The sequence below is a fragment of the Vulpes vulpes genome, chromosome 13 (assembly GCF_048418805.1).
Source record: "Vulpes vulpes isolate BD-2025 chromosome 13, VulVul3, whole genome shotgun sequence".
NCBI lineage: Eukaryota > Metazoa > Chordata > Mammalia > Carnivora > Canidae > Vulpes > Vulpes vulpes.
The window spans coordinates 95,895,878-95,916,859 of NC_132792.1; the positions used below are offsets into that span (position 1 = coordinate 95,895,878).

Here is a 20,982-nt window from a genome sequence, read left to right on the forward strand (position 1 = left end):
CCTTCCTTCCTTCCCTTCCTTCCTTTCCTTCCTTCCCTTCCTTTCTTTTCTTTCTTTCTTTCTTTCTTTCTTTCTTTCTTTCTTTCTTCTTTCTTCCTTCTTCCTTCCCTTCCTTTCTTTCTTCTTTCTTTCTTTCTTTCTTTCTTTCTTTCTTTCTTTCTTTCTTTCCTTTCTTTCTTCTTTCTTCTTTTTCTTCCAAGAGAGCGAGTGAGCAGGGGCTGGGGCACAGGGAGAGGAAGAGGGAATCTTAAGCAGACTCCATTCAGAACTTGATCTCACAACCCTGAGATCATGACGTGAGCTAAAACCAAAACCAAAAGTCAGACACTCCATCTGAGCTACATAGGCACCTCTTGAACAGTTCATTTTAGCTTTTAGTCCCTCCTCTTAAAGTATATTTCTTCAACTTAAGTGTCAGAGGATATGGTAATCACTGGCTGGGTTAGGATACAGTGGCTGGAAAAAAAAGCCTGAAACCTGGTTCTAGAAAATTCTAGCCAATTAGGAAGTTGTTGGTTGTCATTAGTAAATGTGGTGTTTAGAGATTCCTAAAATTTACACTATGATTAATAACTCTCTAATTCTTTAAAATTTTGGTACTTTGTAGCTTTCTTGTGGCTTAACTTTTCTACTTTGTATTGTGACAAAATGCACATTACTTTATTCCTTCAACAAAATTATACCATCTACCTATAAGGCACAACACTGTATTTATGATAAACAAAAATTTGTTTCTTGAATGTAAATTGCATCTCATGTATATTTTACCACAATTGTAAAATTTCCTATGTACCTCCAGGTGCTCATATTCTAACAGAGAAGGATACATACATAGCTGACCATGATAACAGAGGGTTCTAGGTATTATAACAGAGGCATGCACAAAGTCTTAATCATTGTATGGTACAGGGCCATCATTGCATGGCTTATTTCCCTTATAGGACTAAAATCTAATGGAGACCTAAGTCTATATCTGGTTCACCTTTATGGCAAGTGCTTGGCAAATATTTGCAGGTTGAGTGAATGGGGGAGTGCATACATGAGTGCAGTGATCTAGGAGCAAAGACAGTTCAGACATTATTAATTAAGTGTTCTGTCTGTATTATTCTGTACAAGGAGTTACCTCATTTATTCTGTCTGCCCAAGGCATATTGTGTAAAACCTGTTACTTGAAATAGACTCTTTTGGGATGGGAAGTTGAGAGGAACAGTGTGCGTGGGAAGTATTCTGAGGCGGCCTTTATGTATCCAGACCTCTAGGGATTACATTGGCATGGCAGTTGTAGATGGCAGGCTCACATGTGTCTACAACCTGGGAGAACAGGAGTCTGAACTCCAAGTGGACCAGAGCGTGATCAAGAGCGAAACTCAGGAGGCAATTATGGACCGGGTGAAATTTCAGAGGTACAAGTCCCATTGACTGCTGCTGTTTATTAATCTGACCCACACTCACCAAACTCCCATTGTATGTACTGCTAAAACCCATTTTTAGTACCTTGGCTTTGACTTCTTCCATTTTTATATAATTTTTAAAAATAATCTTTATTTTTAAACAGAATTTATCAGTTTGCAAGTCTAAATTACACCAAAAAAGCCACATCCAGTAAACCTGGATCATCCCAATTCCATGAAATGGATAGTGGAAACAGCCACACACTCCTCGATCTGGATCCTGAAAATACTGTATTTTATGTTGGAGGTTACCCATCTGACTTTACAGTAAGTGTAAATGTTATTTCACTGAGTGAATATATTGACCTTTTAATTTGGCATAATGACCTCAGGTCTCTATTCAATTATACACTATATATAAAATAGGTTGAACTATATGTTCTTAAAGGATATCCAGTGATAAAAGTTAACAATTATTGAGTACTTCCTGTGCACGGTGATCTAGACTTAAGCATATAAATTTAAATAGGCATCAGTACCATTCCCTTTTGATGAATGAAGAAACTGAGATAGAGCAGTTTGATAACTTGTCCAAAGTCAGACAGCTGGTCAATAGCAAAGCCAGGGCCTCCCGCTCCAGGGTCCACATTCTTAACCCCTATGCTATCATGACAGTTACAAGTGATGGATTCATACTATTTCTTGCCTGACCTGATCATTGTCCTTTGTTGAATTAGATTTTTTGTTTCATTCTTTCAGCTTCCTGCTAGACTGAGGTTCCCTCCGTACAAAGGTTGTATTGAATTAGATGACCTCAATGAAAATGTCCTGAGCTTGTACAACTTCAAAAAAACTTTCAATCTCAACACAACTGAAGTAGAGCCTTGTAGAAGGTAAAAACAAAAATGAACAACAACAACCAGGAACGAATGTCTCTGTAACTGTGATTTTTAGTAACTTGCAGTTATATTACATATAATAAATAAAGGTATGAGCCGATGAGATGCTTTTGGTGTCACTGATAGCTTTGGGCCAGTAGATCTTAAATTGTGACTGCATGCAATACTGCTAGTCCATGCCTAAGATATCCTCATTTGTATAAAATATTAGATTGATAATTTCTCAATTTTGAAAAAAAAATCCTTTAAAAATTTTTGGTGCCTCCTATCACAAAATATTCAGTATTAGATGGTCCCTGATTCAGGCACAAAATTACATATTTCCTGTAAGTTTCAAAAAAACATATTAGTCCACGAAGTGCACCATGACTTTCTGGGTACTTTGGCACCTGGACCTATTTGAAAATCGCTCTCTTAAGCTCCTGACCTTCCCTATAGTTAAAAGGATTTGGACAGACTATTTATTACTCAGAAGAAAATTATAATTCCAGTTAATAATTTTTTACATTTCAAGGTCTTCAGCTCCTAGGCTACATCTTCCTAAGTAGATCTTTCCAAAGGAAACACTTAACTATTATCTTTTTTTGAGCTACAGTTTGATTATCATGGAGCATAAGAACACATCCAAGAGAAATAGCTGGCTATGTTAACGTTCTAAAGACATTTCCTCTTCTTGAACAAAATCATGACAGCTACATTGTGTGGGTTTTGCTCTGTTTTTCAGAGAGCAGGATCTCGTATTAATAAGCACACTTGAGTGGTGGTCTTTTACTGCTGTGTTCTAACGTATGATCACTGATGTTGACAGGAGAAAGGAAGAGTCAGACAGAAATTATTTTGAAGGTACAGGCTACGCTCGAGTTCCGACTCAACTAAATGCTCCCAACCCAAATTTTGGACTGACGATTCAGACCACTGTGGATAGAGGACTGCTGTTCTTTGCAGAAAACCAGGTATTCTATAACAAACATCCAAATATACCAAATCTGTCCATTCAATTCAGCAACTTTGGGGTAACTGGATTATTATAAACAACTAACTATATCTGAAAAAGTGTGCCAGTGTTATCTTTTCTATTTCTGTATCTTTTCTCTCGGCCCAATTCTGCTTTCTTTGGCTATGGGAGTGTGTGTGTTTTAACAGGGCAAAGTAATTGGGAATTTGAGAACATGCCACCAAAACATGCCATGGTCGGTCTTATTCTTTGAAAACTAGTGTTTGTCTCATAATCTACTTATTCTGCCTGACATCACATGACGACTTCCTAGGGATCTCTGAGAGTCAGACTGTTTGACCTCCTGCTGTTTGCATCTTGGACCAACTCTTGCCAGGCTGTGTGGAATTATGTCTTTATCAGCCTGATCCTTGGCTTTTCAAGACACGGAAGCCTCTCTGTTTTCAAGCAGCTGAGGTTTCCAGAGGCCATTCTTAACTCTAGTTTAGAAAAATTCAAAGTGACTCTACAAGTGATGGTCAGCTCCATCTGCTGGGAGATGCGCCTGGAGTTGACTACTCCTAAGAATGGGGTCTTGCGATCGCTCCACAGGTAGCATTTCTAGAGAAATGTGGATCAGCCCATGAGATCTCTGTCTGAGAGGGAGGGATTGATATGGGACTTGGGATTTGACCAACCCCTTCTACCTGTAGAGTGGGGATGTGGACCTGATCAGCTCTCCTCTCTGGGGCTGGTCTTGACCCTCCAGGAGATTCCAAGACTGAGCCAGTTCTGAGGGTTTTGGAAGGTCTTGACCTGCCTATAGAGTCCAGGGAGCTGAGAAGTCACCACAGCATCTTCAGGGCAAGATGGCCATTTTCCAAAGTGATGGCTTCTTTGTACTACATTTTGAGTTCTTGGAGACTAAGAGCCAGAAATACTACTCATGTTAGAAAAAAATACATGGAACACCATTAATAACCAGATAAAATGATTTTGAGCACTGCCATTAAGCAGAGTGGCTCATGACTCAGTGAGCCAATGTGACTGTTGTTTCTAAGTGTGATGAACCCCAACTAGCTCCCAAGGATAAGATTTAGGATCCAGACAAGGACTGATGTTACTTTTAAGTAAGGACTCTGTCAGCAGATGTCGAAGAAAGGCCTTCTTGTCATCAGGGAACCATGGAAGAATAACCCTTTAAGCCTTACATTGGAAATTCCTCAGCGTATCTTTCTACTAAGGAAAGGGCTGGTTCAGGTCTGTGCCTTGCCCAGGGATAGGGAGGCAGTTACAATCAAGATTGACACAGTTGCTATCCTCAAGAACCTTATATTCTAGAGAGGAAGACAAATATTTGACAAAGCTATACTCATTGATTGGTTAATTGATTCATCACAATTGTCATAAGTGGTATAGAGGAAAACACTGGGGTGAATGAAGATGTATAAAAGACTTGATCAAGGTTGGGTAATCTGAGACCCTGAGGAAAAGTAGAAGATAGGGCCCTGCAGAGAGAGGGATATGAAGAGGGCCCAGAGTTGGGAAGGACAGAGAGTACTCAGGGACAGAATGGTGGCCTGTGTGTCTGGAGCATGGAGAGGCAGAGGGAGCATAGAGAAACCAAGCGGAAGGGGTGGTCAGAGCCTCACAATATGTGCTGAGGATTCACCGTCCCCCTCCTCCTATGACAGCAAAGGAAGGTAATGTCATGTGCTTGCATTTTCCATGGAGCACTGTGGCTACAGAGTGGCAAATAGGTTCAGGAAGGGACAGAGGGGACGTGGGGAGGATGGGACACTATTGCTGTGCAGTCTGACCAACGAAGTGTGGCTGACACTAGGTGGCATGCAATGGGCAGAGAGTTGAGACATGGTGGAACTGACAAGTTTTGATTGGAAATGGGGAGGCGGATTAAGAGTGACTCCTATTAGGTTTCTGGCTGGCTCGCAAGGTGATTGATTAGTGGTGAGAGAGAGAAAGGAGGAGAGCGAGCAGTTGGAAAGGGCAGAGAGACAAACTTGGCAGCTGGGAGGCATGTAGATCTCAAGTCCTGCTTGAGATATTCAAATCTGAGGTATCCATGAGTCACGTATGCAGTAACAGTCAGGTAATCAGATGTCAGATCTGACCCAGAGAAGACAAGCCTAGGCTGGAGAGAATCATCTGGGCTTCATGGGCACACACCTACATTGGGGCTGCAGAAGTAACTGTGGCTTTGAGGCAAAGAGAAGGTGGAAGAGAAGAAGAGGTCCTCTACAGGCCTTGGAGGAACCCTCCACATTCAGATGGAAGGAGGGGGGCTACACAGGGATGAGTCAGCAAATGAAACTGAGACAAGAAGTCTGTGAGCAGATGGTGGCAAATGTCAGGGGTTTCACTGAGACCATACCTCTTTCTGAAAGGTAGCAATCATCTTTTCAAATGGTATTATTGACCTGTATCTTTTCCCTTTCCATTGTGCATGCTGGTTATGGATATCATGAAACAAAATCATGATAACAGCTGCATTTATTGCATCTTTCCTGTGTGCCAGCCACTGTGCACAATGTTGAACACAGCTTATGACATTTACCCATCATATCCATCCTGGCGTTGGATATTTCAGCACCGTTGTCCCTATTAACTGTGGAAGTAGCTACAGCTGAGAGCAGTTTGTAACTTGAGAGTAACTTGAGTTCCAGCACTCTGGGTCTTCTTCAGTGGAATCTTCTGGTAATCTACATTTTTTCCATGCTCTAGGATCACTTCATATCTCTAAATATAGAAGATGGCAAGCTCCTGGTGCAATACAAACTGAATTCAGAGCCACCAAAAGAAAGAGAAATTGGACACATTGTCAATGATGGAAAAGACCACCGGGTACATCCTTTGAGTCTATTCACATGAATTGTTAAATGTCCTTTAAAATTAAGTCAATGCCCAGAACATTTTTCTATTACCAGACTAAGTTACAGTAATTAAAGGAGGAGGGACATATCCTTTCAAAATCTGAGTACCTGGGCATGAAATATGTATATGGCATATATAAAACATGATTAATTTCAAATGTGAGCATTTCTATTAAAATGTTTTAATATTATATTTTTATCCAAAAGCACCACTGCTCATAGTCTTCCTACCATGTATATCATCAATCTGAAGGAAATAAAACTATAATAGCCCTGACTCATGCTGAATAGGATTCTTTAATTTTGCATTGCTTACTGATTTATCTTTCATTTATTTTAGATACTGATCATAATTGGAAAATTCCAAAACCGTATATCAATATCTGTGAATTCCCAAACAAGCCAAATTGATGGTGACATATTTGATTTCAGCACATATTATCTGGGAGGAATTCCGATCTCAATCAGGGAAAGGTAAGATGATCTAAAAAAACCAAAAATACAAAAAAAAAAAAAGAAAAGAAAAAAAACGGAGCAGATTATGGTTGAGTGGTTTTGCTTGTGATTGCTATTGATTAGTTTACCTTTTTAAAATTCAACAACAAAAACAACAAGTTTAACTTTTCAGTATTAATGTGTTAGTCAACAGATTCAAAGAGTTTGTAAACACTGGATTATAGGACTGGCCACTGAAAGGAGAGTGAGGAAACTGTGGGTCACCCCAGAGAAACCATAAGAATATGATTTGTGTTGACAATGCTGCTGATAAAAATGGAGGCTGTGGCCCTGGAGTCCTTAACAATAGCATTGGAGAGTCCAGACAGTTCCATGGTCTGACAAGCAGCACTGGGCACTGAAAGTTGGGGTTGCTGCCTTCAGGAAGTATCTCTAGAATGTAAGGCATGTCTGTGTCACCTGCCCCTGATGTGTTATCAATTATGGAACGGGTGCATAACTGCTTCTTGGATAGTGAATACATGGATGACTTAAGTTATTTTGAAAGGAAGTGAAGCCTAATCTGAATGAGAAAAACCCCCACCACTTTGAGAATGCACTTAAAAATAACTTTTACAAAACAAAAATATTTTACATTTACATGTGTTTGTATTCTCCAAAAGGCTGATGATAATGTGTGGCAAGATTTCCTGGAAGGGTTAGTACAGACTCATGACTGAGTTAAGAGCACTCCCACATTGTTTGATTATCATTATTTTTTTATACGAGATCTGAGGCTAGTAAACTCTTTTTCTAATTTATAAATCAGTTGGAAGGAATACTAGATGTGATTTATAAGGTGTTGTGCACAGGTAGTCTGTCTTCAAGAAACCTTATATATTTGGACATCTGTCCATCTATAGTAAAGACGAACTAATATTTGTTTTAAAGTTCTTCTGGTTGCCCTCAAAGACAAAAATGCAGGTAAGAAAGCTCAGCACTTTAATATATTTTGGGAGTGAATGTCTTAGATTCTTTGAACTAGAAAGGACCTTGCATGGGATGTAATTTCTGAGCTTTATAGATGAAGAAATTGAGAACCAAAGAGGTGGTATTCATATTTAGTATCATCCATATCATATCAATTCAACCATGAATTGCTATTACTAATGAGCAATAATCTTGATTTTATTCAATTAAATGTGATAAAATAGATTAACTTAAGGAAGTCAGTACTACTGTGCACATCTGAGGTTCCTGTTTATTTACTCATTACACAAATACTCATTGGGTGTCCAGTGACATCAGGCAGTGTGAGAGGTGTCGGGAACACAACAATGAACATAGCTGAAGGGAGATCACAGAGTGTGGCCCATGGAGGGAATTAAATCCATTTGGGGCATTGGGAAGGTGGCTTCTAGCTTGGACCTGAAAGACAGCAGCAATCAACATATGTGAAGCACCAAGAGCTGGGGAAAGTGTGACCTTTCAAGGAACTGGAGGACACTGGTGAAGCAGGCCAGGGATGCCATGTGGGACTGGTGTGGGAAGCAGGGGCCTGAACACAGAGGATCTTGAAAGACTCAGGAGGGCATCACTGGAGGGACACTACCAGAGAAAGGACATTATCAGATTTGACTGGTACAGGGCAGAGGGTGGTGGAGCAGTTGGATGATGACATGATGAGCATGTCCACAGAGGTAAGAGATGAGGGTGGCCTCAGGGGAATGGCAGTGCAGATAAGGCAAAGGGAATGGATTCTCAACATATGTAGGACAGTGAATGGGTAGTACTGAATGATGGCGTGTGTTTGGGGAGGAATGTAGAAAGTGGCCAAGGATGACGCTTGGGTTTTGCTCCAGCACTTGGGCATGTGAACAGCACCAGCAGAAGGGCAGGGGGATGGGTTCAGTCTGAGACAGGCTGAGTTCCCAGAGCCTGAGAGATAGCAGGTGGAGATGCTGGAAAGCCGTCGGGCAAAAGGCCTGGACTTCTGCAGAGAAGTCTGGGCTAGAGAAAGGGTGAATGTAGCTCAGGTACAGGGGGAGTGGGCTCACCCAGACCATTGAGGAATTCTCGGAGGCAGCAAGGAAGCCACTGGCCCATGGTTTGCATTTGCATAGTGTGAGCAAAAGACCCCCAGATAGTGATGCAGGTACCAGTCAGTCAGGGTTTACTAGTAAAGAGTAGTGGATGAGAACCAAAAGAAGTCATTCTAATTTTGGCTTAGCCACCAAAGAGCCATGTGATCTTGGGTTAAGTCAGCACTCAGCCTTTCTTTGCCTCATCGTCCCTATCCATTAAAGAAATACATACATGGATCTAGTTATGCATATACAGATAGATGTATAGACAGAATTTTCCTAGTAATCTGTCCTAGAGGCTTTCAAACAAGGGATTATTCCCTTTTATGGGCACGTTTATACTTTGATTTTTTAAATTAAAATCACAAGAACATGGAAAATATAGGAGATAAAAGCCAGTCAAAAGATATCCCTGGCCTTTTACTCCCTTGCAAATAAAATGCCAAGCCGTATTGATGTTTCTGGCCCTGCTTCATCCCTCTGGTGACATCTTTGATGGTCCAGAGAGTTCTAAAACTCCCTCTGATGTGAGTCACTGAAGGGTAGGGGTGGGGTGGGCAGAGAAGAGTCCTACTTATCACTCATGGCCAAGCTCCAAGGGGCAAGCAAGCAGTTTTTCTAAAGGAGGCAGGTGTTCTGACCCCGGCATTAGTAGGAGGTCCTTACAGACAGTAGGACATAAGCCTAGTCTGGAACAAAGCAAACCAGCATAATCGCTAAACCAGCGCTGACCAAGAGATTTTGCAGATGCCCTGTTTTCTCCTCTTTCACTATAGTGTAACTTTTGGGAATGGAGGCCCAGATCTAAGAATGACTTTTTTAGGATTCCAGTCCAATCACAACCTGTTAATCCTATCTGCTTCCTGTGAGAGGAGAAAATCACCCCTGATAATGCCAGAGGCCCTCAAGCCACCAGGAGAAATCTTTCCTCAGGACCTACACCATTGTTGACCTACATCAGTGTAATAATAAACCATTAAAATGAAAATAATTCAAAAAGTAAAAATCAGTCAAGGATCTATTGGACACTTACTCAGTTTAGGACCACATTTGGGTCTTCTGGCTCTGAAATCTGCCTGCCGTGAGCTTGGACTGGTTAGGCCTTTGTGAATGGACCCCCAGTGTGCATACATACCTCAGTGTGCAAACCCATCAATATAGCATCCTGCATTCCTACACCATCACATTCCTCTAGCAAGTGTGTTCAGTCTTTGTATGCTGGAGCAAATGTGGAAGTCTAGGCCCTCACATGAGCCACAGTAACAAGAACACTGCCAAAGAAGAATGGAAATAAATCTTCCATCTTAACATCTTTGCTGTAGATAACAGTTCTTCTGTAGGAAAGAGTCCTAATTGTTCCAAGTGCTGTGGGCATACAAACTGTGTAAGTGTAAAGAACAAGGACTTTGAGTCACGCTAGTTTGTGTGACTCAGACTGCTCAGATGCCAGAGCTGCCACTTCCTTGCCACGTGACCTCAGACAAGTTACTTAACCTCCCCACACCTCCCCATGCACATCTGGAACATGGTCAGAGTAGCTACCCATCTCTCAGGGCCATTTGAGGATTCAAAATGAGTAAAGGAGTTAGCACAGCGCCAGGCATGTGGTAAGAGCTCAGTAAATGTTAGAGAGGAAAATACACCCCTCAAAAGGTCATGGTGAGGCTAGAATAACTGTGCCTTACACAGAATAGTTGCTCCATATCTGCCAGCTGCCTTTATTCCCCCCTTCTGCTTTTCTGCTACCTTCTTCCTTCGACCTATACTATATGGAAAGGACATCAAGGAATGGTGATGGGTCTGAACCATGTGGAAACCCAAGAGTGAATGGATTTTAAAATAGTGTAAATAGACAAGCTCCAGGAATTAATACAAACTTTCCTTCTTTTCTGAGGCAAAAAGCCACCTTTATAAAATAATTAAGCTCAAGCTGCAATGAGCTTGAGGATCCAGTGAGGATTCATCTCTTCCTTTTCCTTCTAATGAAATTTAATTTTATGTATATTATATGTAGCTCAACTATTTATAATGATTTGAATAAAAATGAATGCAGATACCTTTCCATTTAGAAAGGTGAGCTGCCTTAGGGACTTATAAGGAAATCAGCTTTGTGTTTTTCTTCGCACATCATTTGTTTAAGAAACACAAATATTTGCCTAGACTCCAGCCAGTTCATCTGTGTTAATGTTTTATGTGAAGTCAGCTCCAGACAGATCCAAAAGTTAAATCAAAGCAGAAATGCCAAAAAAAAAAAAAAAGAAAAAGAAAAAGAAAGGTGGGGGGCGGAATGCCAAGTTAGCTGCAAAGGCAGAGCTGCTGTAGAAAGAAATTGCTCTCATTATAATGACTACTCATAATGAGAGTTACTAACCCCCACCATCTCCCATGAAGTCCTAACTCTGTACCAGGCACCGTTTTGAGTATGTTACACATATTAATTCATTTAAATTCAGGACAACTCTATGAAACAAATTAACACGGTAGAAATGAGGAAACAGTCACAGAATAGTGGAGTCGTCACCGGCTCTAGTAGCAGAGACAGGGCTTGAACCCAGGCAGCCCAGGTGCAGGAGCCCTCAGATCTGGAGCAGCACTGTCTTGCCTCTCAGAAACAACTCCTGAGCTGCACATACAGCTGCACAACAACTGCAGGCCAGGCACAGTGCCAAGTAATTCCTAACTTGTTTGACCCTAACAATGCTTTCCATCATTCCCGCCTGGCATTGAAAAAATGCCACACCACATTTTCATCACTGACTAGAACCAAGTTATAACTGTTTGTTTCTACTGAGTTAATAGTAACTAACTTAAAAGTGGACAGGAAAATAAATAGCAAAGAGTTTTCTAGAACATTCTTGAATCTAATAAATTGTTTTTTATTAATCAAATATTTATGATATATTAATTTGTTTTTTTTAAGAGTTATTTATTTATTTATTTATGATAGACATAGACAGAGAGAGAGGCAGAGACATAGGAGGAGGGAGAAGCAGGCTCCATGCCGCGAGGCTGACGTGGGACTTGATCCCGGGACTCCAGGATCGTGCCCTGGGCCAAAGGCAGGCGCTAAACCGCTGCGCCACCCAGGGATCCCCGGTATATTAATTTGTCGATAGGCTTCCTATTCACCACATATTATTATGACTCTGGAAGGAGGGTGGGGAGTTATTCAAGATAGCATACATTCTCTATCCCTGAACTTTTTGAGGACACTGGCCACTCTTCTGTCAACACTATTATGTTCCTTTTTAAAGGTGAGAATGCTGAATCACAGACAAAGGAAGTCGATTTTCTCAGCTTCACAATATAAGTAGTGCTATAGAAATCCCATGAGAACAGATATTCATAAAATACATACTGGTTTATGGGTGAAAAGTAACAGTGAAGAGAGTTTCAGCTCCAGTTCTTAGCCAAGGCTGGTCTGATTCACCTCTTCCTATTTTGTGCCCCAAATCAGATTTAACATTTCTACACCGGCTTTCCGAGGCTGCATGAAAAATCTGAAGAAAACTACTGGTGTTGTGAGGCTGAATGACACTGTGGGAGTCACAAAAAAATGCTCAGAGGACTGGAAGGTAAGAATTCAAAGCCTTGCAGAGAAGTACGGCTCCCCAACCAACCTGTCTTTGGTACTTTGGTATTCATTTACAAATCAACTTTTGAGTTTTTCTGGTAGCACTTGGTATTAGAGTGAACTGGTTATTTCAACTTCTCACCTTTTTGCAAGACACAGAACCTCTTCAGGTTTGCATATTTGTAGGAAAAAAAAGGAATACCAACTCTACATACAAAAACTCAGGTGACTGGTAAATTATCATGCAGAAAAAGCACACTGTGCTTCTTCCTGAGCCAATGTAAAACACATTAACCAGCTCAGGTGAAGTGATCCAAGAGAAGATACTGGATTTTAGCCATCAGATGATTTCAATGCCAGTAATTTATTCCTTGTTTGCATTTTAGCTCGTGCGATCTGCCTCATTCTCCAGGGATGGACAGTTGAGGTTCACCGGTTTGGACCTCCCTTTGCCCAGTGAATTCCAGGCGTCCTTTGGGTTTCAGACCTTTCAACCCAGTGGCATATTATTCAATCTCCAGTCCCAGGTATGAAATATTGCAATACTGAACATGACTTAAACCTGATTCAAAGTTTGATGTCAAAAACAATAGATTTTTGGGATCCCTGGGTGGCGCAGCGGTTTGGCGCCTGCCTTTGGCCCAGGGTGCGATCCTGGAGACCCGGGATCGAATCCCACATCCGACTCCTGGTGCATGGAGCCTGCTTCTCCCTCTGCCTATGTCTCTGCCTCTCTCTCTCTCTCTCTCTCTGTGTGACTATCATAAATAAATAAAATTAAAAAAAAAACAATAGATTTTTGAAGGCAAAGTAGTTGGGCATTGTATCCATCATCACATGGTTAATGATATTGCATGTTTCAGCCATTGAGGTTACTCTTCATCCTGGGGCATGTTCTAAAAGAAATGAGGCTTAGAAAGTACCTTATAGTTTACAGAGTTGAATTTGTATGTATTCAGGGACTCATTTTCAGTCTTCTTGGGTTAATTTCATGAGCTAAGGTGAATTATAACTGTTATAAGTGACAATGTAGCCTAAAGTTTTAGATCTAAGAAAAAAATCCAAAAGTATCCCTACTGTTCCTTTTTGATTCCACAAAAGATAGCTCTTCAGATTCCTTTCTTGCAGCAGCAGCAGCAGCAGCAGCTGGTTGGACAATCTTTACATCTGGGGAATGAGAGAAAATAAGGTTCTTTGTTCATGTACAACAGAGCAACAAGGAGGTACCCTCTATGGCTTCATAGGATTTCACTAGTGTGGTTACATAGGTGTAGAGGTCAAGTAATGTTTAGAAATCCCCTTGTGGGGGATCCCTGGGTGGCTCAGTGGTTTAACGCCTGCCTTCGGCCCAGGGTGTGATCCTGGAGTCCTGGGATCAAGTCCCATGTCGGGCTCCCTGCATGGAGCCTACTTCTCTCTCTGCTCTGTGCCTCTGCCTTTCTCTCTCTCTCTCTGTCTCTCATGAATAAGTAAATAAAAATATTTTTTTAAAAAATTTTTAAAAATTAAAAAAAAAAATCCTCTTGTGGAATGAGGGGGATTTTATAATAGAAGTAGAAGTAGAATACTGACATTCTTGGATTTGTTTCTTCAGGATTGTCAGCACAACAGACATCTAGTATTTGTTGAAATAAAGAATGGTAGCTGACTCCATGGCTATGTCATATTAGAAGACCTAATCTCTCTTGATAGATATTTGTTCATCAGCCTTTAGAGATTTTTTTTTTTAAACTACCCCCTAGAGAAGCCATGTGCCAGCATTTTGATTACCAGAGTGTGCTTTCCATCAAAGTAGGATGTTTTGACCTAGCTCTTTTGACACCCAATGCTTGTTTTCTCTGCCAAGGGTAGGGACACTGAGTACATAATGTGCAAAATGGTCAAAAGCTGGCAGAAGAGTTGACTTAACAAAAGAAGGGGTCAATCCTAGACACTGGAGGGATCCTAGAAATATCCTAGAAACACCACCCTCAACTTCATAATGGGTTAGCTAAGACATACATATAAATTGACATTCCTTTATTCAATCCGTAATGAATATTGCCAATTGAAAAAAATCAAAATAAAACTGATAGTGGCCACAACCACACACTGTAAAAACTGTCTTAGACTAAAAGCTCACTGAATGATCACATCTTGTTAAAAACTGCAAAAAATTGTACTTGCTAGGAAAAAAAATCAACAAAATTAAAATGACAGCTGAAGAAACTACACATATTTTTAAATTAAGAATTGACAGAATTGAATCAACCTGCCAAAATTTAGATCTGCAGAGTTTGACATTAGAAAATTGAACTGCCTAGAAATTATGACCAGAAAATAGAAGTCATGACTAAAAAAGATATCATTGTTATAATCATATATGGGGGATAAAAAGGGTAAATTAAGACTTCCTCACAAAACTGATTCAAGAGAAGAATTGACCCTGATGAAAATAATTTCAGCAGACTGAAAGTAAAACTAGCAAAATTTAGAAATGGTGTAACTGTTTTCTATAATTGATGGAGAAGAGAAGTAGGTTTATGGACGTGGGTCTGTAAGATGCTTTTGACAGCTTCATCGGTGTAAATAATCTGCAGAAGGCTTTTATATTCATACACACAGAATCAAATACACAAAAATAATCTTTACATTGAAATAATGAAGTCAAAACATTAGGATCAAAACATCCTGGCTGTCTTATCCGTAGTGTTGATCATAACTTCAGTACTGATACAGTCATGATCTTTAAGTGGAAATTAATGACACTGATGGGTATATTCTGTGATGGTTTCAGAAACATAGCCTGCAAGTCACCCTGGAGGATGGTCGTATTGAACTGAACACCAGGGAAAACAGCCTAATTATTAGATCTCCACAGACGTACATGGACGGTGAACTGCATTATGTGTCTGTAATAGGTGACAACTCTGGGTGAGTGGAATGGCCCTTTTGCCAGAACTCTAAGACTTTTATTTAGTTTAATGGAATTTTCTAGTATCTTTTTTGTGAAGTATGTGTCCTTGATGCTGACACTATTTTACTAGTAAGTCTTAGCCTTCTTCCTGGTTCTGTATGAATTTCTTCATTAAAAATAAATCAATCAGTCAAAAGGTGGATGGATAAACAGATTGTGGTATATTCACAATGTAGGAATGAAACCAGAGTAATAAGCATAAAAGATCTACAACTGTAGATCTCCAAGGACAGGGACAAGCCTGGCAGCGTACTGCTATGTGACAGAGGTCGCACATCTCCTAGATTTTTTAAAAGAATTAAAAAGAATTCATCTCCTATGATTTAATTTATATAAAATTCAAAACCAGGCAAAATTAATTTCTTTTATCAGAATTCAGGATTTGGGGGTTATACTCTTGAAGGGGAAAAAGGGAGCACAAGGCAGGGTTCCTGGGCACTGGTCAATTCTGCTTCTTTCCTCTGGGTGCTGGTGTCGCTGGTGTATTCACATTGCAAAAAATTCACTGAGCTGTACACAGAATATGTACACTTTATGTATAGAATACTTCAATAAAAACACAATAAAAATAATAAATGAAGAACAGGAAAAAAATTTTAGTGCCTTTTAAAAATAAATCTAGTTTAACAAGTTACTTGAGGTTAAAAATACTGAGTCTGAATCGAAGACCGTAAGTTAGCCTCGTGGTGAGGAACTTTCCTTCCTGCATTTCTCACTCTTGTGCCTTCCTCCTCTTCCAGACTGCGGCTTCTCATTGATGACCAGACTCTGAAAAGTAACCAAAGGCTACAAGACTTGTCAGGTTCCCAGCATCCCCTGTATCTGGGTGGGAGCCAGTTTGAGGGTTGTATCAGCAACGTTTTCATCCAGAGGTGCGTGCCTTTTTCTATGTGTGTGGCTGATGAGAGTGGCCTGCTTATAGGGAGGGCATCTCCTTGCTCTAGTAGTGGAGTTGGATTTGTCACCATGTGCTGCACGAGGGTCTCATTCCACCAGCTGTCGAACACCTTCTTAGACAAGATACACACATTAGAAACAAACCACCTCCAACAAACAGCCGCCTGGGCCCAGCTTTGGCACATAACCTTGAGAAAGGTCCAATGAAAGTTAACTTACAGATTATGGCCCTGAAAGTTTTTCATACTGAAGTTTGACTTCATTTTCATCAAGATCATGCAGTTTGATTTCATCAGCTCTCCCCTGTTTTCGGGGCTGAGAACTTGCAGGATCCAACACTGTTGGGAAACCAAATCACCACCGTGTTGAACCTGGCCATGACTTTTCAGAGAGAGGAATCTGGTATTTGCATGCAAATGTTTAGATATTCTTTTCTTTTGATTCAAAATGGTCATTTTTAGATAAAAGGCAAAACCCTCGCCAGGGCACGAGAAGGGCCCAGGGCTGGTCAGGAAGCTCAAACAACCCGTTGAGAGCTTGGAGGGCTCCTGCTGTCCATCAAGGCTCAGACAACAGTCAAGAGATAAGCGGATTTATCTGTGAGACTCTCCTACTCAAGTAAGAGGTTGAGTTGCAAGGTTGCAAGATCAACCATTCTGCAAACTCACCTCTCAGGTTTCCTGATGTTCACCATCGTTCTAGATCATCGGTGCCCACTTTTCTCCTCTCTGCAGAGTTCATTTTCATATTTCCAGATGACACTTGTTCCAAAGAGAGCACTGTCATTACCCTGGCTTCACCCCAGCCCTAACCATTCAAGTCAGTGAAGTTTCTCAAGGCACGGGACTGCAGAAGTGGGTAACAGCACATCCTCATCCTCTGTGAGCTTGGGGTCTCCTGTAGATATAATGTACCTGTAAGAGATGAAAGTTCACAGAGAAACTGACAGTAGGAATGTATAGTTTTTAGGGAATGCAGAAGTGGGTAACAGCACATCCTCATCCTCTGTGAGCTTGGGGTCTCCTGTAGATATAATGTACCTGTAAGAGATGAAAGTTCACAGAGAAACTATGACAGTAGGAATGTATAGTTTTAAACCAAGCTCTCTCTGCCAGTGTATCTTCCTTGAGATTTCAGAGTTGGACAGTGGTTTTCTTTTCTGCCCTCGTTCCAGGCCATCAAAGAGTCCTGCAGTCCTGGACTTGGCCAGTAAAACTTTCAAGAGAGATGTGTCCCTGGGAGGCTGCAGTTTAAACAAACCACCTTTCCTAATGTTGCTTAGAGGTTCTACAAGGCTTAACAAATCCCACACTTTCAATATCAACCAGGTGAGTATACCCTACACTGGCTTTTGTTTCTCCCCAGGGGATTCTGAGACGCGAATCCTACCTCGTTTGAGATGTTGGGGAAGGGGTGGGAGCAGAAGGAGTGTAGATTGCCTGATCCCTTGGTGGTCAGTGCCTCTAGGATGTGGGATTGATGGGTCAGCAACAGTTGGATTATACCAAAATGTAAACAAGGTTTCCCCTCTCGCTTTTCTTTTGTATCTTGGTGAAAATTTGGCAATTTTTACAGACGGAACAAATTGAATCTTAGGTCTCTCAAGTTCTGTAGATGATGCCTTACTCTTTTGGCACTTCTGTTGCATCTCCAACAGGTACAATGAGTTTCTCTAGAGTACAGGAGTCATGCCCTTTCCCCTCCCCACAGACACCTCTCCACCCTGCCTCCTAGGACAGCATGTATACACACACCCAGGCTTTGCCAACATCAGCGTGGTTTGACCTTGACTGCACATGAGAAACATCTGGGGAGCTTTTAAAATCCTAATGCTCAAGTGCATGCCACCCAATTAGGTCAGATGCTCTTGAGGTGGGTCCAGAGGCAGGAGTTTGTAAAGTTTATAGGTGGTTCTAATGTGCAGCGCTAAGAGGCTGAAAGGGAGTAAAATGTCTTATTTGGAAGAGCAGAAGCATTGTAATAAACTGGACACAGGATTAGGACTTAAAGAATTCCTCGCTGTGCCTGAGGTCAACAGTCTGACCTCCCCATGTCTGGAGGTTACAATTAAAACGATTAATGGATAACACTGAGCACCTCCTATGTGCCAGGCATTACGCTAAGCTCTTGAAGTGGATTTTCTTACTAAATCTGCAAGTAACCTTGTGAGGGAAGTATTATTCTATACTTCTATATCGCCATACTAAAGTAATAGTACCAAGCAGGTATATTACTAGCCACAGGTTACAGAAAAAGATGCTGCACTCTAGAGAGGTAAGTAGTTTTCCCAAGCTCCCACAGACAGAAGGTGGAGTTGGAATTCAAAACCAGATAGCCTCATCCCACAGCCTGTGTTCTCTTAAGAGCAATGTGCCTCTGTTCAACACACTTTTCACTTAATGTCAACCCGATGCCACTTGTCTGCCAATATTTCCCTGCTGCACAGTGATTTGGATGAGTTGAATTGATAGCACATAATAAGAAATGTTTTATGCTATTAAGGAGAAATATAGTTCATAGAGGCTAGTCATTTTACCGTTATGAGAAGAATATCTTTAGGACTGCTCCATCAGGAATGAAATCATATATTCACTTTTTTCATTGTAAGGCTGAAAGTTACTGAGGGACTAAGTTAATACAGCAATGGTAGAGATGGAGAGAAGGAAATGGATTCAAAGCTATTTAGAAGATACAAAGAACAGGACCCAGATAATAATTGAATGTGGGTGGCAAGGGAGAGGTAAGAGTTAATGTAATTCTGAGGCATTTAGTTCAGATTATTGGATGGATGGAGATGCCATTCATGGAGATAGGAAAAGGACAAGTATTTAGAGGAAGAGGCTGAGTGGAGTGTGATTTATATCGAGTGACAGGCGCCTGCAGGACACCTACAGGGAGAAAGCTGGCAGGCGGGTGGGGGGCTGTCAAGTGTCTCTGAGTGGGCATCAGCTGATGGTGGAGGTGGGAGGTGCTAGAGCTATTGATGTGGGAGCCGCCAGTGAACAGAGTGTGTCTTTAATTGTGCCCTGTTCTGTGCGAGCCCCCAGATTACGTGGAATAAGACATTAATTCTGCCTCAAAAAGCTCAATAACAGAAAGAAAGCAACAAAGCTTTGTGGTTAAGGACTACTTTGGGGTCAGACTTACTGGGTTTGCATCAGGCTCTCTCAAGGTATGTGACCTTGAATGACCATTTAACCACTCCGTGAGTCTATTTCCTGTAACATAAATGCCGATATATAAAGTAATATCTCATAGTGGTGTTGTGAGAGTTACAAGAGGTAATAAACACAAAACATGTAGAAAAGTGCCTGCCACACGGTAAGCATCAGCTGTGATTATTATACACACTGATAACCTAAGTGAAGGGGACAAAACATGCAAGAGGCCTGAGGTGGCAGGAACTGAGTCTGGAGTATGGGTTGGGTTTAGACAAGTGAATGTTGCTGCTGAGTGAGCGGAAGCCCGTGGTTGGCAGGCAGGATGTGAGTGCTACTCAGGTACAAGACACCTCCTATACATTCCCTTTGATCTTCACTAGTCTGCGTACTGTCTCTTTCAGTTCTCACCATATGCCTCTGAGAGCAGAAAAAAATACCAACTCTACAGGTGAGGAAACTGAGTCTCAGGTTAAAAAAATAATAATAATAACAGCTTGCCCAAGAGCACCCAGTCAGTAAATGGTAGTCTTAGAATTCAAACTTAGGCCTGTAGATCTCAAGGAATGTTCTCTTAAGACCACATACTGTGGCCTCTATAGGCTTGGAAAGCTTGGTGAACAAGGGAAATTGGGTGGAGAAAGGAAAATGAAGGAGGTAAGCTCAGAATTCCACGTTTGAGCCACATCAGGCATAAGATGGCCTGATGTAATTTGATTTTTTCTATAGTCAGCATGAAGCCATTGAAGGGACTGCTTTAAGTCATGTTTAGAGATTAATACAGTGGCAGTAGCCTGTGGCATGGTTTGGTGAGGGAATGTTCTAGAGACAAGGAGTCAAACTGGCTAACTACTTCAACGGTCCAGGCAAGAGAGTCAGAAGCCTGATGTTCAGGGCAAAGGAACTAGGACTGAAAAGGAAAGAGTTGATATTGTGCCGTAGAGATGAAGCAGGACATGGAAACTAAGCTCGGGGAAAAGGCAAGGGAGGTGGGTATCTGTGATGGCCAAGGCGTAGGGCCTGGGTGCCTTGAAAGAGGGGAGTGCCATTATGAGAAGGAAGAGTTGGTGGCAAAAGGTATTTATGGAAACCGTTCATCTTGATGTTACTGCTCTTGATACACAAAGAATTTTTCAGGGAGGGAGTGTGGCCCCATTGCTATGAGTCCCAGACAAGAAGCTCCACTAGGATCCAGGTTTGCCTGGATTTGGAGTGGTTTTAAGCAATTCATTTAACTTTCTGGTGGGTATGATTGCACATCTCCACCCAGCAATGTGTAAGCACAAGACGTTTTAAACAACTGGTATCAGGTTTCCATTCTGAGCACCCTATCCAGGATCGGGTCCAAGAAGCAAACCTGATCTTGGAGGAATTTAAATTTGTTGGAAAGTCTTCAGCCATTAGCTCCAGTGTAAAATGGCTTAAACATTGAGATCCATAAAGTCACATCATGGACAGTTTGGAGGAGGTAGGGCTTGAGGCCAGGCCCGTCTCAGCTCACCTCAGCTCCCTCCTGCGTAGCCCGGGGCTTCGTGTACTCACCGGATGATGCCCCGCACCAGATCCACAGGTCAGCTCTGCTTTATTAGTGAAGAACTTTTCCTCAGAGGCCCCTCCCCTCCACGTTCCCCTCCACGTTCACTGGCCTAGAAGGAGGTTACGTGTTCGTCCCTCAACCAATTCCTGGCAAGCAACTCCCTGCCCCTCACTTTGACAAATAAGAGATCCCAGTGTAGCTCTGATTCTTGGGGGAGTCAAACTCT

At 41.5% G+C, this 20,982-nt stretch overlaps 1 protein-coding gene across 2 annotated transcripts in view; it reads left to right on the plus strand.

Annotated features, from left to right (window-relative positions):
- The window catches only part of LAMA3 (laminin subunit alpha 3), a 249,144-nt gene that overhangs the window by 212,048 nt on the left and 16,114 nt on the right, over positions 1-20,982 (plus strand). For both annotated transcript variants that reach the window (XM_072735102.1, XM_026006526.2), the window contains 11 exons: positions 1,252-1,403; positions 1,556-1,718; positions 2,151-2,284; positions 3,099-3,243; positions 5,967-6,086; positions 6,456-6,589; positions 12,092-12,209; positions 12,595-12,735; positions 14,985-15,121; positions 15,905-16,036; positions 17,236-17,389. In XM_072735102.1, the coding sequence (XP_072591203.1) occupies positions 1,252-1,403; positions 1,556-1,718; positions 2,151-2,284; positions 3,099-3,243; positions 5,967-6,086; positions 6,456-6,589; positions 12,092-12,209; positions 12,595-12,735; positions 14,985-15,121; positions 15,905-16,036; positions 17,236-17,389 (1,530 nt within the window). The remainder of the gene's footprint in view (positions 1-1,251; positions 1,404-1,555; positions 1,719-2,150; positions 2,285-3,098; positions 3,244-5,966; positions 6,087-6,455; positions 6,590-12,091; positions 12,210-12,594; positions 12,736-14,984; positions 15,122-15,904; positions 16,037-17,235; positions 17,390-20,982) is intronic.